This window comes from Phyllobates terribilis, unplaced genomic scaffold, assembly GCF_046119375.1.
Source record: "Phyllobates terribilis strain yellow unplaced genomic scaffold, ASM4611937v1 Scaffold_2__4_contigs__length_985480577, whole genome shotgun sequence".
Lineage (NCBI taxonomy): Eukaryota > Metazoa > Chordata > Amphibia > Anura > Dendrobatidae > Phyllobates > Phyllobates terribilis.
This window is the reverse complement of record NW_027362762.1, coordinates 640,281,761-640,298,340: the sequence shown is the minus strand read 5'-3', so window position 1 is coordinate 640,298,340 and position 16,580 is coordinate 640,281,761. Positions and strand designations below refer to the sequence as shown.

The 16,580-nt window shown below is 40.1% G+C and overlaps 1 protein-coding gene across 1 annotated transcript in view; it reads right to left on the bottom strand.

Annotated features, from left to right (window-relative positions):
* LOC141252906 (myosin-binding protein H-like) overlaps positions 1-16,580 on the bottom strand; it is a 216,548-nt gene that overhangs the window by 19,987 nt on the left and 179,981 nt on the right. Inside the window, exon 9 of the mRNA XM_073670668.1 lies at positions 1,883-2,069. Within this exon, the coding sequence (XP_073526769.1) occupies positions 1,883-2,069 (187 nt within the window). The remainder of the gene's footprint in view (positions 1-1,882; positions 2,070-16,580) is intronic.

The window sequence follows — 16,580 nt, the reverse complement described above, 5'->3', positions numbered from 1 at the left end:
GGTCAAGAACTAAAGGAAACATCTGACCTCTGTAATTGCAAACAAAGCTTTCTGTACCAAATATTAAGTTCTGTTTTTCTATTATATTAAAAACTTATTTGATGCAATAAAATGCTAATTAATTATGTAAAAATCATACAATGTCATTTTCTGGATTTTTTTTTAGATTTTGTCCCTCACAGTTGAAATGTACCTACGCTGAAAATGACAGACCTCTCCATTCTTTGTAGGTGGGAAAACTTGCAAAATCATCAGTGTATCAAATACTTATTTTCCCCACTGTATAAACACACAGTAAATATCACCCAATTTTCTGGGAGCGCTTCAGGTATACGCAGGCACCAGGTTTTGTCAAACAAGGTGATGTTCATTAAACGTCGTAAACCTTGACAAACAAAAGTAACAAAGTAAAAAACAAAACACAGACCCTTGTCTAGGTAGGCAAATTAAGCACACGGTCTCTCACCCTTGCAGCAACACAGGCTCTGCTCCTCTTTCCATTGGATCAGCAAACGAACTGACTGCCTTTCCAACACTACACACACCTGAGCTGATTTAACAGTCTTTTATATGAGTTGCAAAAGCTGGATTGGAGCTATGGGAGCAAGCATTTTCACCCAGGCCACTCCTAAATCCTGGACCCAAAATCCGGTCCAACAAAAAAAATGCTCAGCAACCCACTGTTACTGGAGCCTTCATTCTGGGACCTACATCATACCTTCCATCCAAGATTTTATCACCTGCTGCCTTCCCACAATATATATGTATATATTTACACTGTATATATATCTATATATATATCTATATATATATCTATATATATATATATATATATATATATATATATATATATATATATATATATATATATATATATATATGTAGCGTGTTAAAACTACAACCAGTCCTGCAAAAAATTAAGTCCTCATATGGCGATATCCATAGACAAGTAAAACAATAAAATATGCCTTTGAGGGTGATGAGAAAAAGACAAATGTAAAAATGAAAGATGGCTATGTCTCCAAGAGGTTAAAAAAAATTGAAGCAATATAAACTAGCAATCATTGGGGTCAATACACTGTGTGACATTAGAGAATGTGAAAGCATCATAACTTCCGCTGCAGAAACGCTTAAAAAAACGCTTGGTAGAAGGCCTGCCATGTTCCCCAATGATAATCTGCATGTGCTGTGCACATGCTGCGGAAATTACTGCTGCGGATTATCATTGCGGAAAAAAACGCAGCACTACCAATTATTTTGCGGAAACGTGGCGTTTTTGCCACCATTGACTTGCATTGGACCGCATGTCATCCGCATCACTGGATCTATACATGCTGATAACATGCGATTCAATGTGCGGATGGTACCCGGGTTTGGAGAAGAGGAGACTCTCCTCCGGACCCGGGTACTATAGTACCTGTAAAAAAAAAGAATAAAATAAAAAATTAATATTATACTTACCTTCTGATGGCCCCCGGTGTCCTTGTCTCGGTTTTCCGGCAGCTCGATGTAGACTAAAAGGACCTGCGGTGACGTCATTTAGTCATGTGACGGGTCACGTGACTGCTGACGTCGGCAGGTCCTTTAGTCTACCGGGAGCTGCCGGCAAGCCGAGACAAGGACACCGGGGGCCATCAGAAGGTAAGTATAATATAATATAAGTATTTATATTGTAAGCATTATATAATATAATATAATATGCATGCGTTTTTTTCTGCCAGGGAGATGCAGAACGCTCAGGAAAAATCCAGAGCATTTCTGCATCGTGGGCACATAGACACTGTCTATTTCACAGTTTAGCAGATTTTATTAGTGTCCACTTCATCATAACAGCAAGTCATAAAAATAAATTAAACATTAACGTACAAACATTTTCTCTTACCTTTAACACACAGTTTGCAATCTACAGTTGCCTCTCCCAGAGAATTAACCGCTTTGCATGTATACACACCACCATCAAAGGCACAAGGCTTGCGGATTTCAAGAGAACAAACTCCTTGATTTACAAGAGAACGAAATTTGGGGTCTTCTCTGATTTCCATCTGGTTTTTCATCCACACTACTTTAGGCTTAAAAATAAATATATTTATTAATACATTTCAAAATTGACTGGTTCTTGCGCTAACAATTCATAATAAAACAGGGTTTCCCATTAAATACATTTATCTTCCATCCAAAAGATGACTACTTGGGTTCTGACTGCTGGGAACCCACCAATCCCAAGAATGGAGGCCTCAAAGTCTTTTGAGTGAATGAAGCAGTACAGTACATATGCAAACACTGATCCATTCACTTTTATGGAATGGAAGGGACAACTATATAGAGCAGTGATTGCCCATGAACACTACTGTTTGATTCACACTAGCAGGGCCGCCATCAGGGCATTACTGCCCTTACTGTTGTATGGGGCCCGGTGAACAGCAGTAAAGAGCAGAGGCCCGGGCCCGGTCCGGGGCCCCTTTGCTCTTGTGCTTCTGCTCACCGGGCCCCAGGGTATCGTGTGCCGCTTCCGCTGTGTGCCACTGTCGCTGTGTGCCTGAGTGCCGCCGTCTCCTCTGCACAGTTAGCCTTGGTGCGGCATGGCTGTCAAAACTGAACGGCTGTGCAGCTCCAGGGGAGTCCCTCCTCCCCTTCAGTAATGCTCTGGAGATGGTCGTACGCGATGACGTCATCGCGTACTCACCGGCATCCAGCGCAAGGATGCTGCCAGGCCAGAAGTGGAGCTACAGGGATCGTATAAGAGGTAAGTATGAAAACTTTATTTTTTTTAAAGAATTAAATGGTCTTGGGGGACAGTACATGATGAACTGGAAGTGGGAGAGAGCTAATGATGAACTGGGCGTGGGTGGGGAGCCAATGAAGAACTGGGAGTAGGGGGGAGAGCTAATGATGAACTGGGAGTAGGGGGGAGCTAATGATGAACTGAGAGTAGGGGGAGAGCTAATGATGAACAGGGAGTGGGGGGAGCTAATGATGAACTGGGAGTGGGGGGGGCACATGAATAGGGAGTGGGAGGTGGGGATATATAATGATGAATTTGGGAGTGGGGGTAGGGAGAGCTAATGATGAATTGAGAGTGGGGGTAGGGAAAGCTAATGATGAACTGGGTGTGGGGATAGGGAGAACTAATCATGAATTGAGAGTGGGGGGTGGGGAGAGCACATGAGAAAACTGGAAGTGGGGGTGGGGAGAGCTAATGATGAATTGGGAGTGGGGGGGTGGAAAGTGCAAATGACAAATTGGGGGTGGGGAGAGCAAATAATGAATTGAGGGTGGGGGAGCGCAAATAATGTTGACTTGAGGGTGGGGGGTGGCGAATGATGAATTGAAGGTGGGGGTGGGAAGAGCAAATGATAATTAATTGAGAGTGGGGGACAACAAATGATGATGAACTGGGGGTGGGAGAGAGAGAAGACATGACAGAATGAATTGGGGTGGCATGTAAATATAATGAATCGGGAGAATGAGGGGGCGTTCAGGATGCAGGAGTGTGACTGGTAATGAGTTGGGGGGAAGAGTACAGGTTCTAATTAATTTATATATTTATTAGGTGGGGAAAGTGGCTATTTATAGTTAGTGGAGGCACAGTGGTGGATTAGAATTTATATTTGGACTGGTGTGTTGTATAATAACTAATTATATATTAATGGTGGGTGCACGTCTGTATTTATCTGAGTAGTGTAGAAGTTGGGGAATGTGCTCTAGATAACTGTGTTATTTTATGCAGAGACGAGTTCTGACTGGAAGAAGTGATGGCGGTCTGTACTGGATGAAGGAGAAAAGCGAAGACGAAGGACTTCAACTAGAGACATCACTAGTGAGTCAGTGTGTTTTCTGTACACTGACACTATATACTATGTACAGAGCTCCTGGGTATAATGTCACTGGTGATCACTGTATTACCTGTACACTGACACTATATGCAGAGCTCCTGTGTATAACATCACTGATGATCCTTGTATTATTTCTACACTGACACTATATACAGAGCCCCTGTGTATGTAGTCACTGGTGATCACTGTATTACCTGTACACTGACACTATACACTGTATACTATGTACAGAGCTCCTGTGAATAATGGCACTTATGGTAATATTAGTATTGTGTTTTTTTTATTAATGATCAGTGTTGTAGTATTCGGTCACTATGTGGTAGCAATATATGGTCTAGTCACGGTGTCGAGGTATTTGTTCATTTTATGTGGTATTATTCAGGCACTGTGGTGGTAATATGTGGTCTAGTCTTTATGCCTTGTATGTGGCATTATTCGGTCACTATGTAGTGGCAATATGTGGTCTGGTCATGGTATGTCAGTATTTGTTCCTTGTATGTGGTATTATTCAGTCACTATGTGGTGGTATTATGTGGTCCGGCCATGGTGTGATGGTATTTGTCCCTTGTATGTGATATTATTGGTCATTTTAAAAAAAGTATGTGACACATTTCCTTAAAGAAAAATAAATATACCTAAAAAGAGTACTGGATATTTTAAGAAATGTTTAATAGGTTAAAGTACAGTAGGGCTCGGCCAGAAGAGTCTCCTTGTTGTGATGGCGGCTTAAAAATTCTTTTTGCCAAAACAAAAGCTGCTGACTGTATATGTAATATGATGTTCGATGGGAACTGGTAATGTGTGATTGGTGAAGACGTGGTACAGAAGTGGAGTTTTCCAAGAGTGGGCGGTGGGACTGTGGAAGGTTTGAGGTGTGGGGGCGGAGCTGGGGTGGAGTCTCAAGGGGGCCCGAAAATTTTGCCAGTATGGGGCCCTGAAATTTCTAGTGGCAGCCCTGAATACTGGAGACTTTTGACCCCTCATTCATACAGGTAGACATCCCAGAGGTTTGACCACCCCCATCGCGAGATTATACATTTAATCATTTAACTGTATACCTCCAGTGAGAGATGTTTGACTGCTTTCCTGACAGAAGTTTAAAATTTGTACAATGTCAAGCAAAGTTAAATCACAGGTAATGTTTCATTGCAGTATAAATATTTGGAATAGCCAACTTAGAAGAATAAATAGATCCCCGGCTCTCATTAATTTCTCATTAATTTTCTGTATATTTTATTTTGATCCAACACAAATAAAAGAATAGGGTTCGTAACCACACACACATTCTCAAGTCCTTATGAAAATTTATGTACTCATGCAATCAAAAGTAACATTTTCTATATTATAACAATCACTCACATATACCAATTTGCTATAACATTAAATCCACCTCCCTTTACAAACAGACCAGTGAGTTGCGGATTGTATTGCAGCTCAGGACAAGAAAGCATCTTTAAAAGTATCTTAAAACGCAAGTGAATAACCTTGCATGTGATTTATTATGAGTGTGTTTTGTCTAAAAGGGGTGGTCTGGAGGTCAAAGAAATGTTATCTAAATCCCTATATTTGATTAACACAATGTGTCCCTGGACATCTGAAGGACATGTAGGTTACACGTTCCCACAATGAGTTTTTCACGCTGCATATCTTTGAATTTTACTTAATGGATGCAGAAATACACAGAAAATCTGAAACATCACAAATTCACCAAAAGCTCATTGTGGAAACGTAGCCTGAAGAGGTTTTAAATCTTCTTTTACTTCAAGTGGAATAATCAATACAGTGGAGTCCCTTACATTTCTCATAACGCGGCAATAGTGGAGTAAGACAGGTTTTGAAGAAACATACGTTATACACTGAGGAGTTACAAAGATTTATCCTTATGAGCGTATAGTATTTACAAATTCATAATTTTTCCTTTAACAGGGAATTTTACCTACAAGTATAGGGAGTGCCGATGGGCTTGAAATTCTCCCCTTTCCTTGCAGATACAGTGGCATGGAAAGGTTTGGGCAACCCTGGTCACAATTACTATTATTGTGAACAATTAAGCAAGTTGAAGATGGCTAAGGCTAAATTAAAGATGACACATTTCCTTTGTATTTCATGCAAAAAAAAAAATATATATATATATATAATTATATATACAGTACACACCAAAAGTTTGGACACACCTTCTCATTTAAAGATTTTTCTGTATTTTCATGACTTTGAAAATTGTACATTGACACTGAAGGCATCAAAACTATGAATTAACACATGTGGAATTATATACTTAACAAAAAAGTGTGAAACAACTGAAAATATGTCTTATATTCTAGGTTCTTCAAAGTAGCCAACTTTTGCTTTGATGACTGCTTTGCACACTCTTGGCATTCTCTTGATGAGCTTCAAGAGGTAGTCACCGGAAATGGTCTTCCAACAATCTTGAAGGAGTTCCCAGAGATGCTTAGCACTTGTTGGCCATTTTGCCTTCACTCTGCGGTCCAGCTCACTCCAAACCATCTCGATTGGGTTCAGGTCTGGTGACTGTGGAGGCCAGGTCATCACTCTCCTTCTTGGTCAAATAGCCCTTACACAGCCTGGAGGTATGTTTGGGGTCATTGTCCTGTTGAAAAATAAATGATGGTTCAACTAAACGCAAACCCGATGGAATAGCATGCCGCTGCAAGATGCTGTGGTAGCCATGCTAGTTCAGTATGCCCTTAATTTTTAATAAATCCCCAACAGTGTCACCAGCAAAGCACCCCCACACCATCACACCACCTCCTCCATGCTTCACGGTGGGAACCAGGCATGTAGAGTCCATCCGTTCACCTTTTCAGCGTCGCACAAAGACACGGTGGTTGGAACCAAAGACCTCAAATTTTGACTTATCAGACCAAAGCACAGATTTCCACTGGTCTAATGTCCATTCCTTGTGTTCTTTAGCCCAAACAAGTCTCTTCTGCTTGTTGCCTGTCCTTAGCAGTGGTTTCCTAGCAGCTATTTTACCATGAAGGCCTGCTGCACAAAGTCTCCTCTTAACAGTTGTTGTAGAGATGTGTCTGCTGCTTGAACTCTGTGTGGCATTGACCTGGTCTCTAATCTGAGCTGCTGATAACCTGCGATTTCTGAGGCTGGTGACTCGGATAAACTTATCCTCAGAAGCAGAGGTGACTCTTGGTCTTCCTTTCCTGGGGCGGTCCTCATGTGAGCCAGTTTCTTTGTAGCGCTTGATGGTTTTTGCAACTGCACTTGGGGACACATTCAAAGTTTGCCCAATTTTTCGGACTGACTGACCTTCATTTCTTAAAGTAATAATGGCCACTCGTTTTTCTTTACTTATCTGCTTTTTTCTTGCCATAATACAAATTCTAACAGTCTATTCAGTAGGACTATCCACCTGACTTCTGCACAACACAACTGATGGTCCTAACCCCATTTATAAGGCGAGAAATCCCACTTATTAAACCTGATAGAGCACACCTGTGAAGTGAAAACCATTTCCGGTGACTACCTCTTGAAGCTCATCAAGAGAATGCCAAGAGTGTGCAAAGCTGTCATCAAAGCAAAAGGTGGCTACTTTGAAGAACCTAGAATATAAGACATTTTCAGTTGTTTCACACTTTTTTGTTAAGTATATAATTCCACATGTGTTAATTCATAGTTCTGATGCCTTCAGTGTGAATGTACAATTTTAATAGCCATGAAAATACAGAAAAATCTTTAAATGAGAAGGTGTGTCCAAACTTTTGGTCTGTACTGTATATATATATATATATATATATATATATATATATATATATATATATATATATATATATATACACACACACACACATATACAGGGTGGTCTAAAAGTAGGTGGACAGAAAGTGTAATAAGGTTATGAAGGGGGAGATTTATCAAACATGGTGTAAAGTGAAACTGGCCCTTAGCAACCAATCAGATTCCACTTTTCATTCCTCGCAGACTCTTTGGAAAAAGAAAGGTGGAATCTGATTGGTTGCTAAGGGCAACTGAGCCAGTTTCACAGATCTAGTTTTCACAGATAGATCTCCCCCAAATCTGTTTTCTTTTCAGATAATTCAGGTAACAAATAATGGCAAATAATTTAAATACAGATCAAAGAAAATGGATTTTAACAGAGTGTTGGAAATCTCAAAATGCTGAAACCGTTAGAGCAAATTGGGTTGAAACATTTGGTACTCAAGCCCCAAAGAGACAAACCATTTACCGCATTCGTAACAAATTCAATGCCACTGGCTCTTTTTTTACTCTGCCATTTGGATCTGCCTATTTATTTAGTGTTAACTTTTTTGGTCATTATCAAGGAAGCATTGCCCCCATAGTAATAATGCAGAGCAGCCTAAAGACCCACCCCGCCTCCTCCTGAGAATGTTCAGTATACAGAACAAAGTCGTAGGCATGATGATATTGCCCTCTCAGAGCCTTGAACTCAACATCATGTTTGTCTGGGACTACATGAAGATACAGGTGGACTTGCGCAAGCCTATATCTACAGAAGATTTGAGTTTAATTCACAAAAATGTTTGGAAAAAACTCCCTTTCTTCAAAAACAGGGTGCAAGTGTACCTAGAAAGATAGATGATTTGATGGCAAAAGTCTCACCAAATATTGATTTGAATAACATTTTTCTTTTGTTCATTCACTTTGCATTTTATATAAATTCATAAAAATAAACTATTAACACTTCTATATTTGAAAAAATTCTTACTTTGCAGAATTTTTTCCACACTGGCCTAAAAAGTTTGCACAGTACTGTAAATTTAGAGTTAGAATATCAAAACACATTAACACCACAGAAAAACAAGTGATCAATGCCTTCGGAGTTGCCAAACATTTTATTAAGACATACAGTAGCAATTTGGCCAGTTTTAATTTATTTTTGCTTTTGAGGAAGTAACCAGTTGAACAAAAGGTGACAATTGGAGAAAGCAAGTTCTCGTTAGAGAAGTCTTTTAGATATTATGGCTAGCCACCATTCATCCAAAGGGCTTAAATTAAAAAAAAATATTTATTGAAACATGAGCCCTTCAGATAACGACTTTCCTTACATGTGCGCTATAGTGTTGTGGTTTCTATGCGTTTTTTTTCCTAGTAGGCTGCAGTCACACGTTGAGTATATGGTCATTATTTTACATCAGTATTTGTAAGCCAAAACCAGGAGTGGGTGATGAATGCAGAAGTGGTGACGTGTTTCGCTTATACTTTTCCTCTGATTGTTCCACTCCTGGTTATGTCTTAAAGTACCATCACACTTAGCGACGCTACAGCAATCCCGACAACGATACGACCTGGCAGGGATCGTTGCTGCGTCCCTATGTGGTCGCTGGTGAGATGTCAAACAGTCAGATCTTCCCAACGACGCAGCAACAATTCGGCGTCCCATAGTGACCTGTATAACGATGTCGGTAGTCATTGGGACCCTGTCACATAGCAGCTACACTGACGATTCAGACCTCGATGAGGGACGACTTCTCAGTTCTGAATCGCCAACGAGGTCGTTGGTAAGGTGTCAAACACACCGACGCATGCTACCCAGCGGGACCTCAATGATCAAAAAATGGTCCAGGCCATTTCGACACGACCAGCGATGTCACAGCAGGGGCCTGCTCGCAGCTACGTGTCAAACGTAGCGAGATCGCTGCTGAGGTCGCTGTTGCGTCACAAAACTTGTGACTCAGCAGCGATCTCGCTAGCTAGCTTAGTGTGACAGGGGCTTTACACATACTGACCAAATACTGATAGTGTGACAGTAGCCCCATTGTAGTGTCCCTTGATAGGCATTGAGTGTCCTGATAAATGTTTGTTTTAGAATTTGAATACTTGTGTAGACGTTTTTTGTAGTTGATGATGAGGTTTGCGCACATGTCAGGAGGAATTTTGTTCCACTCCTCTTTGCAGATCTCTAAATCATTCAGATTTTGAGGCTGTCGCTTGGCAACTCGGAGCTTCAACTCCCTCCAGAAATATTCTATGGTATTAAGGTCTGGAGACTGGCTAGCACACTCCAGGACCTTAATGTGCTTCTTTTTGAGCCACTCCTTTGTTGCCTTAGCTGTATGTTTTGGGTCATTGTCTAACTGGAAGACCCGGCCACGACCCATTCTTAATGTCCTGGCGGAGGGAAGGAGGTTGTCACTCAGGATTTTACGGTGCATGGCTCCATCCATTCTCCCATTGATGAGGTGAAGTAGTCCTGTGCCTTTAGCAGAGAAATACTCCCAAAACATAATGTTTCCACCTCCATGCTTGACAGTGGGGAGGGTGTTCTTTGGGTCATAGGCAGCATTTCTCTTCCTCCAAACACGGCGAGTTGAGTTAATGCCAAAGAGCTAAATTTTTGTCTCATCTGACCACAGCACCTTCTCCCATTAGCTCACAGAATCATTCAGGTGTTCATTAGCAAACTTCAGACAGGCCTGCACATGTGCCTTCTTGAGCAGGGGGACCTTGAGGGCACTGCAGGATTTTAAACCTTTAAAGGTGTAATGTGTTACCAATGATTTTCTTGGTGACTGTGGTTCCAGCTATCCTGAGATCATTAAAAAGTTCCTACCGTGTAGTTTTAGGCTGATCTCTCACCTTCCTCATGATCAAGGATACTCCGCGAGGTAGGATTTTGCATGGTGCCCCAGATCGATGTTGATGGACAGTCATTTTGTATTTCTTCCATTTTCTTACTATTGCACCAATCGTTGTCTCCTTCTCACCCAGCGTCTTACCTATAGTTTTGCAGCCCATTCCAGTTTTGTGCAGGTCTATGATCTTGTCCCTGATATCCTTATAATCTCTTTGGTCTTGACCATGTTGTAGAGGTTAGCGTCTGACTGATTGAGTCTGTGGACAGGAGTCTTTTATACAGGTGACCATGTAAGACAGCTGTCTTTAATGCAGGTAATGAGTTGATTAGGAGCGTCTAACTGGTCTGTAGGAGCCAGAACTCATAATGGTTTGTAGGAGATCAGATACTTATTTTTCACTACAAAATGCAAATAAATTTATCTAATTTATACAATGTGATTTTCCTGATTTTTTTTTGATATTCTATCTCTCAATGTTAAAATTAACCTAAAAATTACAGACTGTTCATGTCTTTGTCAGTGGGCAAACTTACAAAAACAGCAAGGGATCAAATAGTTATTTCCTTCACTGTATAAGTCATAATAGCAAACTTTAATGTATAGATTGAAGTTATAACAATGCATTATATATTTTGTCCAGTAAAATATTTGTATATTATGTTTATATGTATAATTATCTTTACTTTACATTGGTGGAAAAAATAACACTAACTTTTCTGGATATTTTGTGTTTAGCCATGTGTAAGTATCACTAGCATCGAAACACATTGGCCGAGTGGACTTGTCTGTGACAATTGTGCTATAAATAGTTTTTCCTGCATTTTTTTCTGTTTTTATGGATAAACATAATACTTCATGTCACTTTTATGGTTAAGAAGTGCTGATTACATCACTTGGACCTACCTTTATAGCATATTGTATCTGGCAAGCCAACAACTTTCTTTAGCGTAAATCAACACTCAAGAAGAGTTAGAATATAATAAGGGTTATACAGACATGAGATAAGCTGTCCTCTTTATTCTTTCATTTGACATGGCACATTCTCTACGTCTATAGCTGGGATGTCAAACTCAAACACACAGAGGGCCAAAAGTAAAAACTTGGACAAAGTCGCGGGCCATTCAGTATACAGGATAATGGGCCACACATAGTCAAAGAATAATGGGCCCCACATAGTCCTCCATACAGAATAATGGGCCCACATAGTCCTCCATACATAATGCCCCCCCCCCATAGTCCTCCATACAGAATAATGGGCCCCGCATAGTCCTCCATACAGAATAATGGGCCCCGCATAGTCCTCCATACACAATAATGGGCCCCACATAGTCCTCCATACAGAATAATGGGCCCACATAGTCCTCCATACATAATGGCCCCCCATAGTCCTCCATACAGAATAATGGGCCCCACATAGTCCTCCATACAGAATAATGGGCTTCACATAGTCCACCATACAGAATAATGGCCCCACATAGTCCTCCATACAGAATAATGGCTCCACATAGTCCTACATACAGAATAATGGCCCCACATAGTCCTCCATACAGAATAGTGGCCCCACATAGTCCTCCATGCAGAATAATGGCCCCACTTAGGGGTGGTGGAGTTTGACATGTATGGTCTATAGGAAAGAGGGTTTAATCATCATCACATATGGCAATTCTTTACTGTAAAAGCACTGAGGCTATGAAACTAGATTCTCATAGGACGATTATCCAGGGAACTTGTGTGACTGTCACATGTGAAGTCTGGAACAAATTTTTTCTTCAAATATGGGGCAATTAGCATACACTCCCTGACAGAAGTTATGTCACTTATCCATGTTATGTAAATAAAAGCTTATAACCTGACGTTAAATTCATCCATTGGTTTTATAAATTACTCTTTTGAAAGCTGAAACCCTCCCAAATTTGGTTTAGGTTAAGAAAATAAATTGGTATCAATGCTGAAATATTGATCATTTAATGAACACAGAATGGTCAGATTTTGGCAAGACAAAAGTGTTGTCGCCCACAGAAAGTAATGTGATATTCAAATAAATAATTATCTTAAAAATACAAATATATGTTGCATAACATTGGTGAATGAGGTTGTGGTGCTATTAGAGTCATATTTAATATTTTGTGTGACTTCCATGAGCTTGAAGGACTGCATCCATGCGGTTCAACAATGATTCATACAATTTATTAATGAAGTCATCAGGAATAGCAAAGAATGCAGTCTTACATGCCTCCCAGAGTTCATCTAGATTCTTTGGTTTTGTCTTCCAAGCTTCCTCTTTCATCCTACCCCAAACATGCTCAATGATGTTCATGTCTGGTGACTGGGCTGGCCAGTCCTTGAGCACCTTGATCTTTTTTGCCTGGAGGAACTTTGTTGTAGAGATGGATGTATGAGATGGAGCACCATCCTGCTGCAGAATTTGACCCCTTTTACGATTTGGAATGTAAGAGGTAGCTAATACTTCTTGATATTTTAGGCTATTGATATTGCCTTCCACCTTGCAAATGTTTCGCACACCCCCATACTGAATGTAACCCCAGACCATGATCTTTCCACCACCAAATTTAACTATTTTCTAGGTGTATTTTGGATCCATACGGGCTCCAGTAGGTCTCCTGAAGTATTTGCGGCGGCTGTGGTGTAATTCTACTGAAGATTTATCAGAGAAATCCACCTTCTGCCACTTTTCCAGCATCCATCTGTTTAGCAGGCTGTGGGACTTTGCAAATGCCACACGTTTTTTTATTTGCCTTTTGTTAGTGCTGGCTTCTGGGCACTGATTCGACCATGGAGGCCATTTCGAGACAGAATCCTACAAACTGTTCTAGTTGACACAGGGACTTGAGGTGACCAGGCCTGTTGGAGCTCTGCTGCAGTGGAAGAGGGGCTTGCTTTGGATTTTCTAATCAACAAACGTTCCTCCTGAGCAGTAGTCTTGCCGGGTCTGCCGGACCTGGGCTTGTAAAAAACACATCTCCAGTCTCTTCAAATCTTTTTTTAATTCTTTGTACTTGACGCTGAGACACATTAAAGGTGCCAGCCACCTCTGCAGTGCATCTGGTCTTCAGCCTCTTGATAATCAAGGCTTTGGTTGCAGGGTGGATTTTTGGCATGTTGTCAAAGCTCAAGTTGCAGTTAAAGTGAAGGTCTGGGGTGCTGGGTTTCTTTTTATACACACCCACTAATTAACCGATAATTTACTGAGCACTGGGGAGGATGTAAACTAGGATTGGGTGCATTATATGACCAGGCGACAAAACTTTTGTCTTGCCAAAATCTGACCATTGTGCGTTCATTAAATGATTAGTATTTCAGCATTGATGCCAATTTATTTTCTTAACCTATACCAAATTTGGGAGGGTTTCAGCTTTCAAAAGAGTAATTTATAAAACCAATGGATGAATTTAATGTCAGGTTATAAGCCTTTATTTATATAACATGGATAAGTGACATAACTTCTGTCAGGGAGTGTATGTCTCAAGTGTTTTAGCCATGCTGTGGCTCAACATACTTGAGTACATGTTGAGCCCAATGGTGCCTTGCTTCAACCTTAAAACTTTGAAACTATGAAACAATGTGTAGGTCCCTCTTGTGTTGCCAGAGATACTCTAATGAACAAGGAATGGACTGTCACAATAGCTCTAGATGTGTTCATACGGAGTTTTTTTAATGTAATTTTTGGAGTGGATTCCATGCCAAAATTCAGATAAAAAATGTTTCAAATCAGGTTACACCTACAGTGCCTTGAAAAAGTATTCATACCCCATGAAGTTTTCCATGTTATATCCACAAATTTTAATGTATTTGATTGGGATTTTATGTGATATACCAACACAAAGTAGTAAGTATTTGTGAAGTGTAAAGGAAATGTTACATGGATTTCTAAATATTTCAAACGTATAAATGTGAAAATTGTGATGTGCATTTGTATTAAGCCCCTTGTAGTCTGATACTACCAAATAAAATCCTTAGTTATCAATTGCCTCCAGAAGTCACAGAATTAGTAAATTGCATACATCTGTGTGCAATTTATTCTCAATATAACTACAATTGTTCTGTGAAGGCCTCAGAGGTTTGTTTGAGAACATTGGGGATCAAATAGCATCATGAAAATCAAGGAACACACCAGAAAGGTCTGGGATAAAGATGTCGAAAAAATAAAGCAGAGTTAGGTTATAACAAAAACAGCCCAAGCTCTGAACATCTCAAGAAGCACTGTTCAATCCATCATCCAAAAATGGAAGAAAGTATGGCACAACTGCAAACCTACCAAGACATTGCTGTCGACCTAACCTGACATCCCAAGCAAGGAGATCACTAATTAGTGCTCTCCTTGCTTGAGATGCTTCTCTAATTAGAGAAGCAGGCAAGAGCCCCATGGTCACTCTGGAAGAGCGGCAGAGATCCACAGCTCAAGTGGGAGAACCTGTCCACAGGACAACTATTAGTCATATATGCCTTTATGTGAGAGTGGAAAGAAGAAAGCTATTTTTGAAAGCAAGCCATAAGACGTCCCATTTGCAGTTTGCAAAAAGCCATGTAGGAGACACAGCTAGCATGTGGAAGAAGGTAATCTGGTCAGATATGACCAAAGTAGGACTTTTGGGGCTAAATGCAAAACTATGTGTGGTGAAAACTAACACTACACATTACCCTGATAACACCATCCCCACTTTCAAACATGATGGTGGCAGCATTCTGCTGTAGGGATGCTTTTCTTCAGCAGAAACAGGTAAGCTGATCAGAGTTGATGGGAAGATGATTGGAGCTAAATACAGAGCAATCCTGGAAAAAAAACTGTTAGAGGCAGCAGAAGACTTGAGACTGGGCGTAGGGCCACCTTCCAGAAGGAAAATGAGCCTAAACATCCTGCCAGAGATAAAATGGCATGGTTTATATCAAAGCATATTCATGTGTTTGAATGGCCCAGTCAAAGTCCAGACCTAAATCCCATTAAGAATGTGTGGCAAGAATTGAAAATTGTTGTTTACAGATGTTCTCCATCCAATCTCACTGAGCTACAGCTATTCTGAAAAGAAGAATGGGTACAAATTTCAGCCTCTAGATACGCAAAGCTGGTAGAGACATACCCCAAAAGACTTGTAGCAGTAATTGCAATGAAAGGTGGTCCTACAAAGAATTGACTCAGTGGTGGCTCAATACAATTGCATGTCACAATTTTCAGATCTATATTTTTTAAATATTTAGAGATCCATGTATCATTTCCTTTACACTTCACAAATACTTGCTACTTTGTGTTGGTATATCACATAAAATCCCAATAAAGAACATTTAAGTTTGTCGGTGTACTGTGAAAAATTTCATGGGGTATGAATACTTTTTCAAGGCACTGTAACATGACATTTTTTTCTGCATGTTAAAAACAAGATTCTTTCATTTGCCATGGGTAAATTGCTGCAATACATGTTTTTCGCACAGCTTTTATCACTTATTTGACAAGGCTTGTGCAACAAAAGGGCACAAAAAACACACTGTATTGATACACCCTGTATTAAATTAAAAACACATTAAACTCCACACTGGAAAAAAACATGGAAAAAACTCACATGAAAATAACAGCAAAAAACACACACTCTTACAAAACTGCTCAAAATACCACAAGTCTTTTAGAAGCGGATTTTAGATGTGGATTTTTCAAACAGTATGTGTAAACATATCCTTTAAGTCTTGTAATTTGCAAAGCTGGACTCTGGAGGTGCACCTATTTGCACGCATTTTGAGACAGTCATGATTGAATGAAAAGTGCTGGTGTGATGCAGGGCATTTAAAACACTACCCCATATAGTGAATGCTTTCATGAGTCTCCATCTTATGTAGACTCTTGATGGATTGCAAGAGTGGAATGTAAAGGTGACTAAAAAGCTAAATACTTCAATTTAACTGTCCACAGCATGGCCATAATGTGTGTTTATGAGTAATTAAAGGGTTATATCCACAATGGCAATATTTGTATACAAAGCAAGGTATTTGCATGACTATTTTTAATATACAGCACAAGCACAACATGAAGTTTCTTTCTTGCAAGTTTGTGGGTTTTTTTCTACCTCTCTTTGCATGCAGCTTCACAGAGATAAATGGACGGTCTTATTCTTGTCTATTAAAACTACATTTCCTAGCAGCACACTGCTTC